Here is a 19,842-nt window from a genome sequence, read left to right on the forward strand (position 1 = left end):
AAGGGGTAAATTCAGTGTGTTCTGTAATTATCTACAGGGTATTATTAAATTTAATAACATATACAGGAGAAACTTCTCTTTTCTCTTCTCCAGTAAAATTTTTATTATACAGTAGGACCTCAGATATCCAGAATGCATGGGGAATTGAGCGTGCCGGATAACCGATTTTTCCGGATGTGTGAGAGTTACCGGTACTCATATAAATACGCATCTCACACTCAAGAACATCATCATAGTATACATGTACTGTATACTCATTGCAAACTCAAGAACGTTGCCATAGTAAATATTATAAAAGGAATAAAAAGACAGTAAATATATTCTTCCATTAACACATGGTGACTCACTATTCTCCAGTCTCTTACATATATCCACCTGCTTTAGAGTAAACATAACATGTTTCCACTTAGCTGTAACTCCTGTCTTAGGCATGCTGGATGGATGAGGTGATGATAGCAGCTACACTGGCACAAACATTCAAGTAAGTGGAACTGTGTATGGCCAACCTGGAGGATGCACACAACACTTCTAGTGGCCAGAAATGGAACCAAGGGCAAAGCGGCACCAAATTCAGATCGATTTTCTTGATTTTTTTAAATTGATTAGACATTACTTACTGGAAATTCATCCCACCAAAGAAAAATGCCGGTTGTGTGAGAGTTCTGGATGGTTAAATGCCGGATATCTGAGGTTATAACTGTAAAAAGAATTTATAAGTTAAGTATAATACTTGAAAAGTGGAGCTTACTTGCAAATGTGTAACAGTAAATCCAGGTACAGGAGTAGCAGTTAGTGCATGGTCATCTGCTTCACACTTGAATGAGTACAGAACAAAGTCCGTGTGTAGAGCAAACCATCGCTTCACCCAAGTTTTACGATGTGTCTTGAGCTGAAGGAACCCTTGTATCACTGCCCCACCAGTTTTAGCTGAAACCTAAGTAGAAAATCAGGATGAGAATTAGATTACTTCTTATATAAATGATTTTCCTTCTACTAACTGCATATCACCCTCTCTAAGGATTCTCAAATAATTTCTATCACATTATAATCTGTACCAGATATACAAATACCTGTACTGTACTGCACTCTATTCAGTCTTACATTACTGCTTAATGTACAACTGTACCAAACAACAAATCTCAACATTACAATCATTAAATACAATGATTAGTTAATATACTAAATGCTGTGTGGAATAGTTTTGTTCTCATCAATATGTAAAGCCTTTGTATCTAAAGTTCTTCCATCTGCTCTTTGATCTTGTCCACTCTAACCATTTCTGTAAACTGGCAAAATATTCATTCCTTACTTTCTTTTTACTGTACTGTACTAAGACATTTTACATCATACAGTACCTTAATGTTTTCACATTCCTGATTCATCAAATGCTGTACCAACTGGGCCAACTAACAAGTCTCAAGAGGAACAATTTAACTATTTCGTTCTACAGTCAATCATTCAATTCAATTGTTTTTGTTCTAGAGTCAATCTTTTAATTTAATAATTTTTATACTACAGCCAATCATTTAATTTAACTGTTTTTGTTCTACAGCCAATCATTCAATTTAACTGTTTTTGCTCTATAACCAAGTCTTTAGAATTCATACAGTACTTCAATATACAGTAAGCTTTTTCATAATTTCCAGTGCTGCATTTTCATTTTACAGTATGTAACTCAGCACAAAAGAAAGACAGAAACTCAAGTAACATGAATTAAAAAGAAGAAAAAAAGAAAAAAGAAAAAGAAATCTTACCTCTAACACTCCTCTATTCCTAAAAGGTAAATCAGGTGGTTCTTTGGTACTGTATAAGGAGCATTCATCAGCTTCATCAATCTCTGGAGAAGGTGTGGCAGTTGATGAAGAAAGCTCTTGCAGTTTTTTGTGACAATCCCGACACACTCTTACACTCTTTCCACTTTCGTATGCAAGAGATGCTTTGAAACCGGAGCACTTACTGCACACAACCTGAAGGGCATCCATAATTGAAATAGCAAAGTGAAAAACATGCAAAAAAATTTAAAACCTCATAAGTAAAGGGGATCCTCATTATACATAAGGGATATGTTCCAGAGAAATGGGACTTATAGTGAAACATTTTATCATGCGGATTTTTTCACCATAAAAGTTTATATAATTAGGGGTAGATGCATTCCAATATGTACAGTAATATCCCTTGAAACCTCAGGTTGTGCTCCTGGAGAGAAAGGTTTCAGCAAATCAGCTTACAAAGGGGCCAATATAAAATACACTACATACCTGTATACAGGTGTACCCCCTGTATTAATCGTATTTGATATGAAGGTTCGTTCCTAATAATGTTATTTATTACCTTTGAGTGATACATGATGGCCTGATTTTGCTACTTGTACACTTAGACAAATGATCAATGAATAAAACAGGGCATATGGAGATGCATTATACACTACACTAATATTTATCAAGTGGTGATAAATATACTACAATATTATTTACTAAGTTTTGAAGACAGATCATGTGGTAAGCACCAATTCTCTTGAACAGTGACAACAGCAATGTTTGAGAGATGGTGGGCACCCGTGAGGCGGGGTGAGAACGATCAGCTGCCTGCCACACTTGGTGGTCTGGGTTCAATACCCAGCACTCAGCAGTGATCTTCTTTATAATGATTTATCTGTGTACAGTTTCTGATATATTAGATCTTTTTAACACTATCTAACCGTCATATTCAGATACACAAAAACTTAGTTTAAAACATTACATGATGCAGATAACGTATATGCGAAACAAATTATGTAGAATGAAAATTTCAACCTAAACAGTATTTGTTAGTGACGTATATATGAAATGACATATCGGTACATCGCATACAATAATAAGGATCCCCTGTACCCGGGTAATTAAAAAATAAAAAAACTGCACCATACCATAAAGCAGGACACAGTGCAACACTTACTATAATAATGATAATATACAGTAAGGTCCCTCTTAAGTTGGACTTCTGTAAGTCGAAAACCCCATAAGTCTAACAAGCTCCAGCTTGGAGAGGGGTCACTATGGGTGGCAGTTGGGCTAGGCGTCAGTTCCGGCTTGTTTGTTGCCGTGACAGCTGCTCCGCTATGCACTCTGTGTTTTGTTTGTATTTAGTACTCCCTAGTGTATTATTGTGGCCTTAAAACAAGTAAAAGCAAAACAATACCACTGAGGACCACTGGGAAAAAAGAAATGGTGCTCAGAACTCTACCAATTGAAGAGAAACTGAAGAAATGTGATGGAATGGATACTGGGGTCTTCATGAACATTATCTGTGAGGTGTTCAGGCTGAAGTGGAGTACTTTTTATATCAGCTAGAATAAGTGCATACTTACAATAAAAGTACGTGCAGTGTAGATGTATAATGATAACTTTAATATTGTTTTTGGAAGGGATTTTTCAGCAAAATGATAGTTGACGGCACCTGGGGGAGATTATACATCAGTCAAAATTTTACATAAGTCGGACAACCCCGAGCCCCATATAGTCCGACTTAGAGGTCTTGTTTTAATTGATACTTAGGCAATTTGACCAAGGATAGCTGACAAAGCCACCAGATGCTTAATTCCACTGGGGTCCTTTAGCTGAAATACCCAAAGCAGCTGATGTTCCCAGGCAGTCATCCATCCACATATTACCAGACCAAACATCATTTAAATTTGTTGATTGGATGAGAAGCAGTGTTTTCTATGTAATACTGTATAGCCAATTAGACTACCTGCACTGACATTTGCAAGACAAGCAGTGTAAATTTTCTGACATTCTGATTCATCATGGTAATTTACCGGCCATTTTTATCACAATCTTGTATAAAATGCAGTAGCCCTCCACAATGATGCTTCACACATAGCAGTTCAGTACATGAGAATACAACACATTAAGGTATGGTGGAAGACTGTAAAGCCATACACAAGCTACTGTGGGAGCCCTTGATCAAACACAGCACAGCATCTTTCAGTCTGCCAATCACATGTGGCAACTACCCTCTCATTGATTTGGACAGCTGGGATGCTCAGCTTGTTGCACTTGACAAGCTCTGACATGCAGGAAATAACCACATGGTCAATAAAGGACAATACAGTACAGTAATACCATTCACAGATTTTAATGGCATGGTTCACTAAATATACCAAACAAAAAGACATGCATTATTGGGAATATCTGATATGGAGATGGTTTACTGAACATCAACACTGACTAGCTGATGGTAAGATCTTTAGCCAGTCATGGAGGAACTAATGAGACTGGAACCTAACTCCCTTTTTCCATAGAACCAAGGTAATTTTTCACGTACATTCACTTTGCATGGTGTTCTCCAGGATCATTATCACTATGTAAATCAAGAGTTTACTGTACAGTACATTAGTTGAGCATAATGTTGTCCCACTCTTATGTTATTTCTTTTACTCACATACATGTTAAAATTCCCTTCTTTCTACACTAACCTAAAATATTCTGTTCAAAAGAATTGTGTTCATGTCATACATACAAATCAATGTTTTTGCACGGCACATATTACTTATTTTCAACACAAATAAAAAAAACTATATATATATTTTTTTTTACTCACCTCCCCACATGCTCGACAATGGTGCTTCCTCCGTACCATGGTGAATTGACTACTACATAGCATACACTTAGTGACTGAGTCAGAGCGAATAAGCATAGGTTGCTTTTGACCAAGATCAACATCCACAATGCGCTGATCTGGGTTAAAATGTAGTTTGAGAGATGATTTCCTCTGTGAAGTCTCATGGATTGCCCGGATAAATGCCTCTAGCCACTGCTCCTTTTCCTCCAAGGTCCTATTTGAAAAAACGGAAAGTATCTTGTTACTGCAAAAACTTACAAAATCATGGGTTGTACAGAAGGTTCTCCGAGCACAATCATGATGTCACGTGGAAAAAACAGACTGATACAGTACAGGGTATATAAATTATATATCAAAAGGAAAGACACTGTCACTCAAGCCACATAACTCAAATACATTCTGTACTTTTTTGTATACTTGACAAGTTATCTTTTCTACATTCTTTCCTTAAACTCACTGTGTATAAAGTTCCACAGATTTGTTGTTATCCTTGATGTAGAAAGTGTTTGCCGTTTCAAGATTGTCTCCCTCTTGCACCATCAGGTTTTCTACATGATATTTAGCACGAAGGCGATACTGTGGGCCACTCATTACCCGGCCTCCCATCAGTCGCGGAGAACACAACAAGAGCAAATCTGTCAACTGCAAAAATATATTTTTATTATACAGTACTGTACTAAATCAAGTACTATACAACACAAAAATTCGAATAACAAAAGAAAATGAATTATAATAGAGGCCAACATGTACAGTATAATCATGGCACTGCAGCCTTATACAGTACAGTACAATAAAAACCCATAATTTGAAATAATAGGGGCTCTACCCCTTACGAATTATGAGATTTTACGAAATATGAGTGAGACTTTAACAGAGGGAAAAACCAACAGTACTTTCCATTATCAACCCCAATCACAATTTAAATGTTTCTATGTACAGTACCAAATTTAGGGTTATCAGACATAATAGTTCAATCACTGGGCAATAATGGACGTTAATCAGGACCGACACAGGTGACCCGTATAATACTTGTTTACACTAAGGAAGGTGGTTGCATTCCTTGACCGCATTGCGACATGTGCATCATATACACAATATTCATAAAGGTATCTCATAATCTAAAATTTAATCAAATATTAAGAAAAATATAATACTGTACTGCATACAGCGTATATCGTAATACAGTAAATCCTCGCTTAACGTCGTCCTGCTTAACGTTGTTTTGGTACTACGTTGCTAAACTTTAGAGTCCAAAAATTCGTTTAAAGTCCCGGTGATCCAATACTACGTCATTTTGCATCATCAAGGACTACATTTTAAGGTGCATCACCCTCTCTTGTCTGGCCACGCTATGCTCTCTCAGCTTGGCGCAGAGTCTCAGTGACTCGCCACCCTCCTCCTCCGCCATACACCTCCCCTCCTGCCCTCCGCCTCCTCAGCTTCACTACCCACCACACACTCGCTCTACCATCTCCGCCCATCGGTGAGTACCAATACAAACTAGGTAGTTGTATATGTATGCATTATTTTTATAGAAATGGCAATGATTTTCTGTACATGTAATGTATTTCATGAGGCAAAGGGAGGCTCAGGAATGTAACTCCCGTATTTTATCTATTTCTTATGGGGAAAATGAATGTCGCGTTTTTAGGAACGTAACCCCGACGTTAGGCGAGGACTTACTGGAAATCAAAATGTCTCCCATATTTCAAAATTTTACTAAATATTACAAAACTTGTAATATATGTTTTGTAACAGTAAAACATTATGAATTGTGAGTAATTTTAAATTTGGGAAGTGCAACTTATGTTTTTTTTTCAATCCAGAATGTGACGTCTAGCTTTATACCTAGGTATGTAAATGCCTAGCTTTAAATCGCCAGGCCAACATACAGGCAATTACGTAATATTAGGAGGACACGTCGCTACCTGGCATTTAATTGCAATACTGTACAGTGGTCCCTCGGTTAACGAACACAATTCGTTCCAGAAGGTCGTTCGTTAACCGAAAATTTTGTTAACTGAAACCATTGTTTCAATGGGATTTTGGGATATTGGTTCCAGCTCACCGAAAATTACATACAAACTAAAAATAAATGCAGTAAAGTACACTTACTTTGAGGTGTGCATGTAGAAGGCTCCTGGTTGATGATGATTATGATGGGAATTAGAATGGGGGTGGAGGAGAAGGAAGAAGAGAAGGCATTGGAGTGGAAGAGAAGTCACCCCATGCTTCATGCTGCCATTTCACCCAAAAAATTTTAGTTCACTTGGTGTAATTCAAGATTATTTTCTTTAAATCAACACTGCACTGCATTATATATTGTCAATATGTAAAATAAACTTCAGAATGACCAATAATTGTACTGTAAAAATGAAAAAATAGTTTATGTTCAAGAGAGTCTCAAGCAAGATGCTTCCTCCACTGAGCAAAGACACAAACTGATGCCATTCTGGGTGAGTCAAGTGGCTGTTTGGATCGCTAAAAACTAGTTCCCTGTACTTCAATTATGTTAAATAATTATTAAAATGACTAAAAATTTTAATATAAGACTTGGAAAATTATTGAATAGTACAACCTTCTTGATATTTACTCAAATGGTAACGAATTTAAGCCCTAAAACCGATTACTGTATTGGCGGACTAATACTACAGCTGGTGAGCAGGCGAAAGCAGGCGAAAACATGTTGGGAAAAATTCGTCAGGAATTCGTTAACCAAATTTTTTCGTTAACTGAATTGAATATTCTTACGGAAGGTAATTCGTTTACCGAAATTTCGTTAACCGAGGCGTTCGTTAACCGAGGGATCACTGTACTCAAAACCCCCTCCCGCACCCTCCATCACACGCATTGCTACTGCCATCTTCATGCCTGGTGAATCAGCTGTAAAAGTGCACAAGGAAGGCTCCGCTAATTTGTGTTGTAATAGCTGAAATATTAAGTGCCACGAGGATTTTATTTTAGGTATTTATACATCTTAGCACAGTGAGGAAATCGAGTGAATTTTATTTTGATTGTCTCCCAGATATTGTGTCTGGGGCAATTTTTTATACAGTCTGGTCAAGCATGGAGTCCGCGGCTCGTCTTCTATCTAGGAAGACAGTCGATCTTTAGTGACTAATATCCTCTGGTTTCAAGTCACTTAGTGAATGACGTTGTTTTTCGCCCTTCCGTGCAAGTAATGAATACCATGATATATGTGGCCATCCCTCTCCCTCTTCTCATGTTCATTCACGAAACTTTTCGGGCTGCCGCCCTGGGTTTTCTAATTCCTCTCAGCATACAGGCCAGAGTTAAGTTTTTCTCTTCATAACTCTATTTTATTTATGTCCTCAGTAGCAGGTTCAGCCTTTCCAGGTGAACTTTAGTGAGGCTGCTAGTCTTAGTGATCCTTCCGGACGCTGACCTTCCAGTCTTACTAGCAATCTAGAGTTATGTTGGGATGAACCTTGTATCTTCAGTATGGGTTAAATGAAAACCATTCTGGGTGGAATTCTCAGCCCAATACATCTTGCTAGAGTAATGGTGAACAATGTTAGCCAATGGAGCTCTATGGTAGCAGCTCAGTACTGTCAACCCTTCCAGGTGACTTGATGCTCACTCAGGCATCATCGCTTAAGCATGAGTAATTGAAGCAGTGTTGTCTGTGCACTCAGATTGGCAACAAATAGAGAACTTGGTGATCCCTCAAAATATAAGTGCTCTAAAATGAAGTTAGTTTGATTTAGAAACAAAGTTCATTGAGCTGAGGGACATTTGAGGTAAGAGAAGGGAGAGGTGTATGATATAGTGAGTTATTGTTTATGATTGTCACACTGGTGACTCGTATAAGAATAAGAGACATTAAATGAAATAGCTTACTGAAATATCACAGTTATGAGTCAGATTGATTATGTTGGAGAGAAAATGTAATCTGCCTTGTATTATGATGATGATACAATGTGACTCATGGTGTTCCTCCTAGATTACATGAGTGATGTGCAACTGGAGGATGAAGGACAGTTGTCTGGACTGCTAAATGATGGAGGAGACCATGGAACTGTCCCTGGGGAACTAGTGTTGAGTGAGGAGCTACAAGGACTGGAGAGTTCAGCTCATACACTACATACAAAGAATTGAATGTCAGTAGAGGATGTGAATTCAGTACTAGTAGTTTCACCTATGACCCAAGTGGACCATACTACATGTAATTATCAAGGATGTAGGGCCACTTGGATTACCAAGTTATATCCTCATTTGGCTTGCATAATTCATAGCAGCTGTGTCTCAGACAACCTGTTTTCACCATTGGATTGTGCAGTTTGTTATGATCAAATTTTTTAAATTAATCAAGCTGCAGGAGATAAGAAGGAATTATTGAAGATCCAAATTAAAAATAGATGGAATAAGACCTTAAAGAGTAAATTTCTAAATGCATAACACTGGAAAGATCCCAAGTTGGCAGAATGTTTAGAATTATGGGTGATAGGTAAGAGACTTAATCCCCAGTTAGACCAACCTGCTTCTTCTAAGAAAAGTAGGTTATTGGATATTCAAGATAATGAGGCAGTAGGAAGGTTGCAAGAACCTCTACCTAGTCAGCCCAATTTTAGTGGATTCCAGGATCAGGATGAGTAAGTTGGCACTAATCAAAGTGTTCAGTCACTAGAGCAGGGAGAACCTGTTGAGACTGAGATCATCCTGTCCCCATCCTTCCACCTGGGGCAAAAGTGTTGGTTACTATGAGTGGAAACAGGCTGCTGTCAACTCTCACCCAGCTAATGGAGAACACTGAGTGTAAGGATGATCCAAACAGGCCTTGGGTAACATTGGTAAGATCTTAGTCTTCTTTGTTTTCAACCACATCCGAGTCTGTGGATTCCTTATATCAAGGTATTTTATGAAAATGTTCTCTCAGCACTTACAAAGAGACAGGAAGGCCAGGCAACTGTAGGTCATCATTCATTGTTTTTAGAAAGTGATACTACAATTTCTTGGCCTGCTATTTGCCCAAAAATGATCTCTGAAATACATGAAGTCTGGGCTAATTATTGAAAGACTTAACATTCATTCCCTCAGATAGGAATGCTCACAAGTTTAGTTTTTTGAAGTTCCAATTTAATGACAAAAAGAGTTCCTTATATGAACTTTCCCAGTATTTGTCGGCTCCAAAATATGCTGACATAAGTTATGAAATAAATTTGAAACCAGTTGCTTCTGCACTGTTGCTTGAAGAGTTCAAATTTATGAAGTTGGCAGCGGATATTTGGCCTGCAATCATGGTGTGTCAGCCATTGACTAAGTTTGTGCTGGACTATGAGGACGGTTCAGAAGTAGACAGATGTTTTGCTGCTGCTATACAAGGGATTCCATATTCCCTGTACAACTCATTTTTGGAAATGTTGTCGAAAGCCCTAAAACCAAAAGCCCAGCTAAGGAAGCAAGCCACTAATAATGCTTCAAGTGGTAGCGTTTATTTATTGCTATGCTCTTCTCCTCTTTCTCCTGCTTTGTTTGATGAACATCATTAGTTAAGTATAGATCAGCTGTTGAGCAAGCAATTCATATTACTGTTCCCAAGCGTTCTAAGACCTTTCGGAAATTTAAAAGAGGAAGGTTTAACAGGGGTACAGGACCAGCTGCTACGTTAAGTTATCAACCAAAAGGAAACTTTAGAGGAGGAGACAATTCAAGACATAATAGGGGTGGCCATTTGTTCAGAAGTGGAAGGAGACCTTATTCCACCACATCAGCAACCACTCCTTTCCAATGAAACCAGGCAGCTGGGTTGTCTAGGGGTTGGGAAAACAGGTGGACTTCTTCCATATGGGCATACAAGACAATCAAAGGGGGCCTCACATGGACTTGGTTGAGGCGCCCTCCCCTATTGTTACCAAAAAGGGGTCAGAAACCAACCCCCTTACTCACAGAATTTGTAATTCAACTGTTAAACAGAGGTGTAATAGAAATGTTAAACTCAGAGAAGTGTTTCATGTCTCACCTGTTCCCAGTCCCAAAGACACTAGCACCAAATTACCTGAACTTCTGATTTTAATCACAACTTTGTCATTTTAATTAATGGGACTTTGCATGAAGCAAATATGATTTGTGCTGCGTTTTATTAATGTCATGCACAGAAGTAATTAAAAAATATAGAGCAATTCTTCTAATAAACTTTTGGTAACCAAAATTTTAAGTGAATGGAACAATAAATGTTTGAATAATTTTTCATTATTCACAGGCAATTTTCAAATTTATGAAATGTCACACAAATATAACATAAATTTGGTACTGCAGAAAAGAACAATCAGTACAGTTCATCCAAGCATCACCAGGCACCACTGCCTAACAACATGTTGTGCAGTGTTGGATGTTTGCTGGTGAGGGCAAGACGTCTTTTGTTTCATTGTTTATTTTTTACACCTATCCATTGTGAGTTCCAAAAGAAAACCATCTTCAGGGATTATCTAAAAAAAATATATTGAGTTTCTCAAGCATGTGAGGGTTGCTTTCCCCAAAAAAGTTTTCAGAAACCAAAATTGTATAAATCAACAAGTATCTAAATGTAAAAACTGCAACACATTCCACACCATATAATACTGTGCGCAGTATTGTTTCAGTCTTTCGGAAGGCAGATAATTTTGGAATTTGATTGATCTACTTCAGGAACCCATATATATTTCATAAAATTCATCATGAATGTCACTTAAAAAAGTAATACCCAGTACTGTACTGTATATCATCAGGTTTGCAAACACATCTACCTCAACAATCTCCTACATTGACAATGTCAGATACTGCTATTGATATTTATGATTGCAGCTTCATTGTTAAAAAAAAATCAAGGGTGTCTAATCATAAACATTTTACAGCCATTTTCTTCACTTGCATGGATTAGACACAATCACCTGATGGCAGGTGTTGGGTAAAACCAGAATGGTATGTCCCCCTTCTCATCACCACTGCAAACATATTGTAGAGTGCCAGCACAGAAAATGCAGCAGAGACCACGGGATGGGCACAGCTCTGGTGAACCAGTTGCCATCAGGCAAGTTCTGGTAAAGTTTTACAACTGAATACCCTTCCTAACAACACCAACCCAACAATTTTCAAAATACAGTATTCTCTCCATCCCCCTTTCACTTCCAATTTTTTTCTATAGAGTATCAACCCTTTCAATTCCTAAAAAAAAAAAGTTTCTTCATTCCTTTAACCTTGTGACAACCTTTCTGCTCCTCTTTTGCATTCTTGCACCATTATCATTTCACTTTAAATCCATGTATTCCACTTTAAAAATATTCTACAAATTACTAAATTTTTTATTTACCTTCTACACTAGTACACCTAATTCCTTACCAAAAATATGTATCTCTCTTGATGATCTCCAGACCTAGCTGAGATTTTGATAATCTTGCCCTCCTTAATCAGTTCTCTCGTGGGAGAGACAAGGTCTTCGGCACCTCCTAAACTCTCTTGAATCTCAAGTAACTTTTCAAATTTATCAATCTTCTTCATGGCATCATTTGCATGATTTGCAGCTGTTGACACTAAATGTAGCGCCTCTGTTGAATGAAAAAATATACATCAAACACTATTTTGACTACTATGAGAGAGAGAGAGAGAGAGATAGTTAAGTGTGTGTGTGTGTGTGTTTAACTCCTGTATTCTCTTACTGAACAAACCTCCAGGTAATATTCTGGACCGTCTGGGATAAAATAACCTATTAGAATCCAAAGCCCACTTAACAGTGGACATACATCCCATCAGAAACAATTCAAAGAAAAAATGCCTTTGTCTGTGAAGCAGCACATCAGCTGGAAAGGGATAAACAATGCCTTTGTCTGTGAAGCAGCACATCAGCTGGAAAGGGATAAACAAAAATATTGCAATACCACACATGAGTTTATTCCAAGACATTACTTGTGTGCTAAGTTAGGACACCGACAAGTGGAGATCCCCGCGCTTCCTGCAAAGCCCCAAACTCCATACACAAAGGTAAGTTTTGTGTTTGAAAGTGAGTTAAGCCCCTTCAGGGCTATTATAGACCCTAATGGAAAGATTAATAATTGTTGTGCTGAAATTTTTCTAGATACCGTATGTTCCACTGTACTCATCAACCACATGTTTATGTCTCCTGAATTACGGTCGCAGCCACCCTGTACAGTGTATGACTTTCTTGGCAGACCAAAGCAATTCCCTACATCTATGATAGATATTAAGAGCAGATTTTTTTCAGGAAAGTTCCGTGTAGAACTCGCACCCATTAAGTTTACTGATGTACTACTTGGTCTTGTACCTGGTGTCAGAGTGCCTTCCTTTACAGTAGGGAGTGCTGAAGTGCCAGTATCATACTGGGATTTCCAAGGCTGACAACGGAGCGGTAGCAGGTGCTGTGACGATGCAATCTAATGCCAAGAAGTCTCAAGAACCCCAATCCTTATGGTCAAATGGTGACCTTTGTATCCCAACTGGTAAAATTGCCTTTCAGAAGGCACAGGCTGAGTGCAATTCCCTGAAATTAGTATGAGCTGCACTGAAAAAGGGTCAGACTAACAATCATCAGGGCAAGATGGTAAAGTAATGTATTGTCAACAATATGCTGTTGAGATTAGTAAAAAGTAACTAGTTGTCCCCAAAGTGTATAGAACTCATTTTTAACATTATCACACGAAAGGGTACTCTCGGGTCATTTCTTACACCACAAAACAACAGGGATAGTGTATCAGACGTTCTTAATCACTCAAGCAAAACACTCCTTGACCCCTAACTTTCTCATTGCCCCTTGTAGTTCCAAATATGACCCCTGTCAAATGTGATCTCTAAGTCTATAAAAATCAATTGAATCCCAACATGGAACTAAACTGAGGTTGAGAACTCGGAGTTATCTTCTAGATCAAAACTGAAAAGGAATGGGCATAAGTTTTGAGCAAAAAAATCAGGTGAGGAAAAAACTAGGCTAAAGTGGATCCCATTGGCCCAATAGACTGTTAGGATTAATATGGTTATAGTACATAAAAGAATCTAACCTCCAATACAAATCAATAACAGCTTTATGAATCTCAAATAATTGCATCACTGAGGCAATCTAAATAAATCACAGTACAAATACTGTGACTGAAAGGAGTGATCAGACCAGGAATAATCAAAGATGCAATCCTGAAACAAAATTGCCAGATCTACACACACTGCGCCAAACCCGAAAAACAAAAATCTTACTGAGATCATTTTTATCCTGTATCTGATTCCCATCCAGACCCAATTACTGTACCTCTTTAAGACCTGGTGGACTTCTAAAAAGAAGATCCACATTGTCTACAGTATGACATGAATCCAACCACAAGCCCTGATAATCTGAGGGCTGTGGAGTAATGCTCAAAATATAAATTAGCAAGACCACAATGTTGACAAGTAGTGTTCAGGCAAAGACAAAAACTTAAGCGAGTATCAGAGAGCACTAATACTGTCAATGTATGGAGTACTGACCCACAGTGCAAACAATACAATTCTACCTTATCAAGCCAAAATAATATCCAGAAACATTAATGAATTGAATATACAATTCACTCACAAAAGTTAATACAGTATTTTAAGAGAAATCGGGTGAACATCTAATTATTGTCAATGAGATCAATTGAGGGACTTGAGGTAAACAACTATTTAATCTCTAGGATCCAAACTGAGTAATGGGCCCCTGGAGCCGGGCCTACAGCTAATAGTGTACTGTATTTGGAAGCTGTAGCTCTAACTTCTGGGAAACCGAATTAACAGACTCAACTGCTCTTACTGCATGACTCAATCCAGACTTCACCAGGTATCCCACCCCTTGAAGAGTCACATATGTTTCATCACTGATAATAGGAGGCCTGGAAATAAATCTTCTTATGGATAAGTCAGGAGGGAATAGTATGAGGTTGGTCTGAACTTCTCCTAAAGTTAGATACTCAGTGGACCCCTTGCCTATATCCAAAATGGAATGTACTATACTGTACACGTACTCTAAAAAAATTATTTTGGACTCTACCAGAAAATTTTCCTACCCTGTAGTCAGATCTCCATGTTGAGTATAACTATTGACCTCAAATAAGCTGAGCTACAGGCCAGGATATATCTCATGCTGGAATATCTTAAGGCCCCACATCTTGCACATACGTGAAGCTCATGGGCCACGGAGCAAATGTAAGCATGAAACAACAAATGCAAAAATCCTGTTACTTGACATTAACATTAAGGGCTGTGCTGCACCAGCCCAACACTTAACAGTGCTAACAATGTGAAGAAAACAATGGTTAGCCCATTTGGCTTGGTAACTCACATACCAGTGTGGTGGCATGAGTTTATTAGCCTCAATACCTTCTTTAGTTCATCATGATAAACTATGCTTGTTTAATGACCATTTTTACCCTGCCTGTGATACAAGGCAAACTGATCATTAGGGTCCGAACTCTGAAAAGAGCATTATTCGAGTCACAAAATGGAGGTCATAAAGTTATACAAAGTCTCCTTTTGTATTGAGAAGTGAGAAAATAAAGTTTAAATTTGGCCAGGAAGGAACATATATATATATATATATTGCAGGATTTCTTAGTAATGGATCTTGTAGGAACTCAAAGCAAGGGAAAACTTTACATAAACTGAACATTCCAAGTAAGTACCAGTACTGTATGTCACTGTAAAATGAGTGAAACTTTTTACATTACAGGTATATCAAAGAAGCAAAGGGGATTGCATGCTGAGATAAATATCTTAAGTATAGTATTATTGTTATCTGGAAAATTTAAATAATCTTAAAAAGTTTCAAACTTCAATAACCTTGTTAAACTACTGTATACTGTACTCACTCTCTGTATCATGACGATCTGGCGAGTCCTCGGGTAGCTTTTTTAAATAATCTCGTAATAACATTTCATACCGGGGAATGCGTTGTACAGGTGAGAGCATATGATGCTGCAGAGTCAGGTTCCCACATACCTCCAAAGACTGGCAACAAGCATAAAAATATGGTTCATTACAACATTATCCCGCATTATAGAATATCAGGGAAAGTCACTGTTGGTAAAACAAAGCTTGTGGAATATGACATAGTGATAGTATTGGCTAATACATATTGATTAATTAAAAAATTAATGAAATGAGAGTATCTTTACCATTTTATTACCATTTTGTTTTAAGTTATCAAAAAGAAAAAAGAGGAAGGCAGTGATGTTTAAATGTGAGGAAGCAATGAAGATGATAAGAAGTGAGTAGCTGCAGCTATGATGAGCCAAAACAAACCTGGATGTCTTGATTTAGTGCTAAATACAATTAAGGATTAAAAAAAAATATGAGTTAAGAAAAATGTGAGGGTAGTAATGTCTGGACTGCTTGAAAAGGCAATGGTGAAGTGAGTGACGGCACTGCTGAGTGAATAAATGCCACCACCTTTTCAACAGTCAGCTAATTCTGATACAATTATCTAAACATTTTTCACAAATCTGAATGTGTTGTACAACAATCATAAGGAGGATGTAAATGAATGTTTTCAAGGGAACTTTTTTTTATTCTAATAATCTAAAAAAATAAATAAAAATCACAAAGTACAGGGCTGCCTCACTGATTGCAAAGGTTACGGGCATTAACTCGTTGCAAATATTGAAAATGCGAATAACGGAGCAATTTCTCCCATAAGAAATAAAGTAAATAGGGGGTATACGGGCATCACGGTGGTCACGGCCGTCAGATTTTAACACTTGTTTTACTCAATACATATAGAACATAAAATAAATAAAGAAACAAGGGCATAATATCAAATAAACATCAATAACAAACACTTTGAGTTTATTAGGCGTATATGTTTACAAGTACAGTATACTTTACATATTTGAGTGTGTGAGTGTTTAAATGTTTATGTGTGTAGGTGTGTGAGCTAAGTTTTAAACGTAGACTGTTAATTTACCTCTGATGTGCTGTGTTGCTTGCTTGTTGATGTTGGCATTAGGGGAGAGAGTGAAGGTTTACTGGGGTGAGAGGAGGCTGGGGTCGTCAGCCACCTCACTCTCCTCACTGCCAGGGACGTCAGCCACCTCACTCTCATCATCACTGCCAGGGTTGTGAGCCACCTCACTCTCCTCACTGCCAGGGTCATCAGCCACCTCACTCTCATCATCACTGCCAGGGTCGTCAGCCACCTCACTCTCCTCACTGCCAGGGTCGTCAGCCACCTCACTCTCCTCACTGCCAGGGTCGTCAGCCACCTCACTCTCCTCACTGCCAGGGACATCAGCCACCTCACTCTCATCATCACTGCCAGGGTTGTCAGCCACCTCATTCTCATTATCACTGTCAATTTGCACTGAAAGCTGTTGTTCTCCACTGGTTGAAAGCTGTGGTTCACTTGTTGAAGGCTGTGGTTCACTCGTTGAAGGCTGTGGTTTTACACTGGTCTTGAACAGCTGCCTAAAAGCTGTGTTCAGTATGGATGTACGTGGGGTGGTTGGTGCACTGGGGGTTGAAGGTTTGGCCGTGATAAATGCATCTAGAGTCATTTGTTATGCATTCTTCCTCTTCTCCTCAAGCACCTCGTAGTATGCTCGTATGTCTTTCTTGACATTACGGATGATAGTGCAACTTCGGTCAACATTAGGGTCCATTTCTAATGCTATATCCATCGCCATCTCAAATGAAGAAATCAGCTTCCTTAGGATCCGTACAGTGAGGAGTTGTGTTGGAGTTTCATCTGCATCTTCTCCCATTGCAAGTGGCATTTCTTCCTGCTGAAGCCTCTCCAGTTCTATCAGGTCTTCATTGTGAGAGTCGAGGAGGTCTTCTATGTCAGCGTCATCCACTTCATCGAATCCAGCCTTCTTTGCAAAAGTCACAATAGTCTTCCTTATTGCAGGCACTGAAGGGAAACTAATGGAGTTGTGCACATACTCGGGCCTCAGCTTACGCCACACACCGTTTATGTTCTGTTGTGTTGTTGTCTCCCATGAATCACTGATGTTTTTTATGGCTTTCCTAATGTTGTGTTTTTTCCAAAACTCCCGGATTGTAGGTTACCCTTCTCCATCGGTCCTCTCAATTAGCTGCTCCATGATACGCTAAGTGTAGAGCGCCTTGAATGTAGAGATGACGCCCTGGTCCATGGGTTGCAGCAAAGCCGTGGTGTTGGGAGGCAAAAACACAACTTTAATGTTCTTACACCAATCAACCATAGCTGGTTGATGATCTGGTGCGTTATCGATCACCATCAGAGCTTTATCATCAAAATTATTTTCCTTATTAAAGCAACTAATGCGACCGGAGACATAGTTGAACATGTAGTCGTGCATCACAGACCCTGTCACCCACGCCTTACGGTTTGAACGCCAGACGACAGGAAGTTGTCCCATCACAACCCCCCTCAGAACAAGGGGTGTTTCAGACCGGTACACAAGGAGAGGCTTTAACTTCAGGTCACCCTCAGCATTTCAACCAATCAATAGAGTGAGGCGGTCCTTGGCAACTTTGAATCCAGGTGCGGTCTTTTCCTCCTTAGATAAGTAGGTCCGTGAAGGCATTTTCTTCCAGAAGAGTCCGGTCTCGTCCAAGTTGAAGGCTTGCTTAGGACTGTACCCACCCTCCTTAATTATGGTTGCGAAAAGGATGGGAACTTCTCTGCTGCTTCGTGGTCGGCGCTAGCTGATTCTCCTTGTATTTTTAGGTTGTGGATTGATATACGTTTCCTAAATCTATCAAACCATCCACGGCTGGCACTGAACTCAGGTACATTGGGTTTATCTTTAGTTATATCTTTCCACAGTGATCTTGCCTTCTGTTGAATCATGCATTGCGATAAAGGCGTTTTAAGGCGCTGGGTCTGGTCGTCAATCCACGTGCTCAACATCCGCTCCCTACTCTCCATCTCAACATCACGGAACCTCGTTACCTTCGTTGCCGTCAGTGGTGTTGCAGACCCAGCCATCTCCTTGATCTTGTCGGCGCTTTTAACTATAGAATGCACTGTAGAGGGAGCCAAACCGTGCACGCGCCCAATCACTGACATTCCATCTCCGTGTTCATGTCTTTTTAGGATATCCAATTTCACGTCCAACGTAACTGCCACACGTGATTTCTTAGCAACATTGCTGGGAGTTTTAGCAGCTGGTCGCTTAGGCATTGCGAGAGCACACAAAACACAACTGCGAGATCACATAAAACACATGCCAGCACATGTGAGACTGAGGCGAGTAGGAGCGTATGGCGGAGGAATATGTACACACGCTGTCATACGCTATGGTTGAGGCGCGCAGTTCAAAATATTTACCTAGATTTTGCCAAGGCTTTCGACAGTGTACCCCATGAAAGGCTAAAAATCAAACCGGAAGGGTACGGAATTCGGGGAAATGTCCTAGCATGTTTAGAAGACTTTCTACATGACCGCAAGCAGTGTGGTGGTTAATGGCACGAAATCAGCATCTGTACCTGTCACAAGTGGGGTACCACAGGGCACTGTATTGGGCATGCTGTTGTTTGTTTGCTTCATAAATGACGTACCTGACGCTGAACACTCCTCTATACAAATGTTTGCGGATGACACCAAGTTATTTTGGGAAAGCAAGAACCAAGTGGACCGTGAAGAGCTGCAGAAGGATCTCTGTGAGCTCCAAGAATGGTAAAAAAAATGGCTGCTGAGATTCAATGTCTCAAAGTGTAAGAGGATGCACCTGGTGCATACCAACGGTAAGGAGGCGTATCATATGTCCCAATGGGATGAAGAAACTGTATTATTTGAGACTGAATGTGAGAAGGACCTAGGTGTGTATGTTGACAATGAGCTGAAGTTCTCGGGCCATTGTGAGAAGAAAGTAAATCAGGCAAATAAATTATTGGGTCGTATAAGGTCGTTCAGATATCCAAATGGTCCGTTCCTCGTAATGATCTTGAAGAGTTAAGTGCTTCCCCATCTGGTCCCCGAGATATGCTAGGGACTGTCAGTTGATTGAAAATATTCAAAGGAGGGCCACCAGACTGGTGCCTGCACTTCGGCACCTCAACTACCCTGAGAGATTGGAGCGCCTGAACTTGCCTAGCTTATACTACAGATGGGCAAGGGGCGACCCAATTAAGGTGTATAAGCATCTCAAGGGGAACTATTCAGTCGAGTGTCCTTACCTGTAGCTGGCGGACACTCGCCCCACAAGGGGTCACAGCTCAAGGTTGAAGAAGCCGCAGGTCCAGAAAAATGTGAGGGCAAACTTTTTCGGAGTGAGAGTTGTGAATTCTTGGAACAATTTGCCAGAAAAT

At 39.3% G+C, this 19,842-nt stretch overlaps 1 protein-coding gene across 3 annotated transcripts in view; it reads right to left on the reverse strand.

Moving 5' to 3' along the window:
* Positions 1–19,842, reverse strand: part of LOC121877476 (FYVE, RhoGEF and PH domain-containing protein 4-like) — a 139,977-nt gene that overhangs the window by 8,236 nt on the left and 111,899 nt on the right. For 2 of the 3 annotated variants that reach the window (XM_042383264.1, XM_042383244.1), the window contains 6 exons: positions 15,420–15,558; positions 11,938–12,143; positions 5,060–5,244; positions 4,582–4,816; positions 1,755–1,967; positions 749–934 (listed from right to left, as the gene is read on the reverse strand). In XM_042383264.1, coding sequence (XP_042239198.1) covers positions 749–934; positions 1,755–1,967; positions 4,582–4,816; positions 5,060–5,244; positions 11,938–12,143; positions 15,420–15,558 — 1,164 coding nt within the window. Of the gene's footprint in view, positions 1–748; positions 935–1,754; positions 1,968–1,991; positions 3,105–4,581; positions 4,817–5,059; positions 5,245–11,937; positions 12,144–15,419; positions 15,559–19,842 lie in introns of those variants that run through there. The other variant, XM_042383254.1, reaches the window with a different exon arrangement.

Source organism: Homarus americanus, unplaced genomic scaffold (genome assembly GCF_018991925.1).
Source record: "Homarus americanus isolate GMGI-L3 unplaced genomic scaffold, GMGI_Hamer_2.0 scaffold33468, whole genome shotgun sequence".
Classification (NCBI taxonomy): domain Eukaryota; kingdom Metazoa; phylum Arthropoda; class Malacostraca; order Decapoda; family Nephropidae; genus Homarus; species Homarus americanus.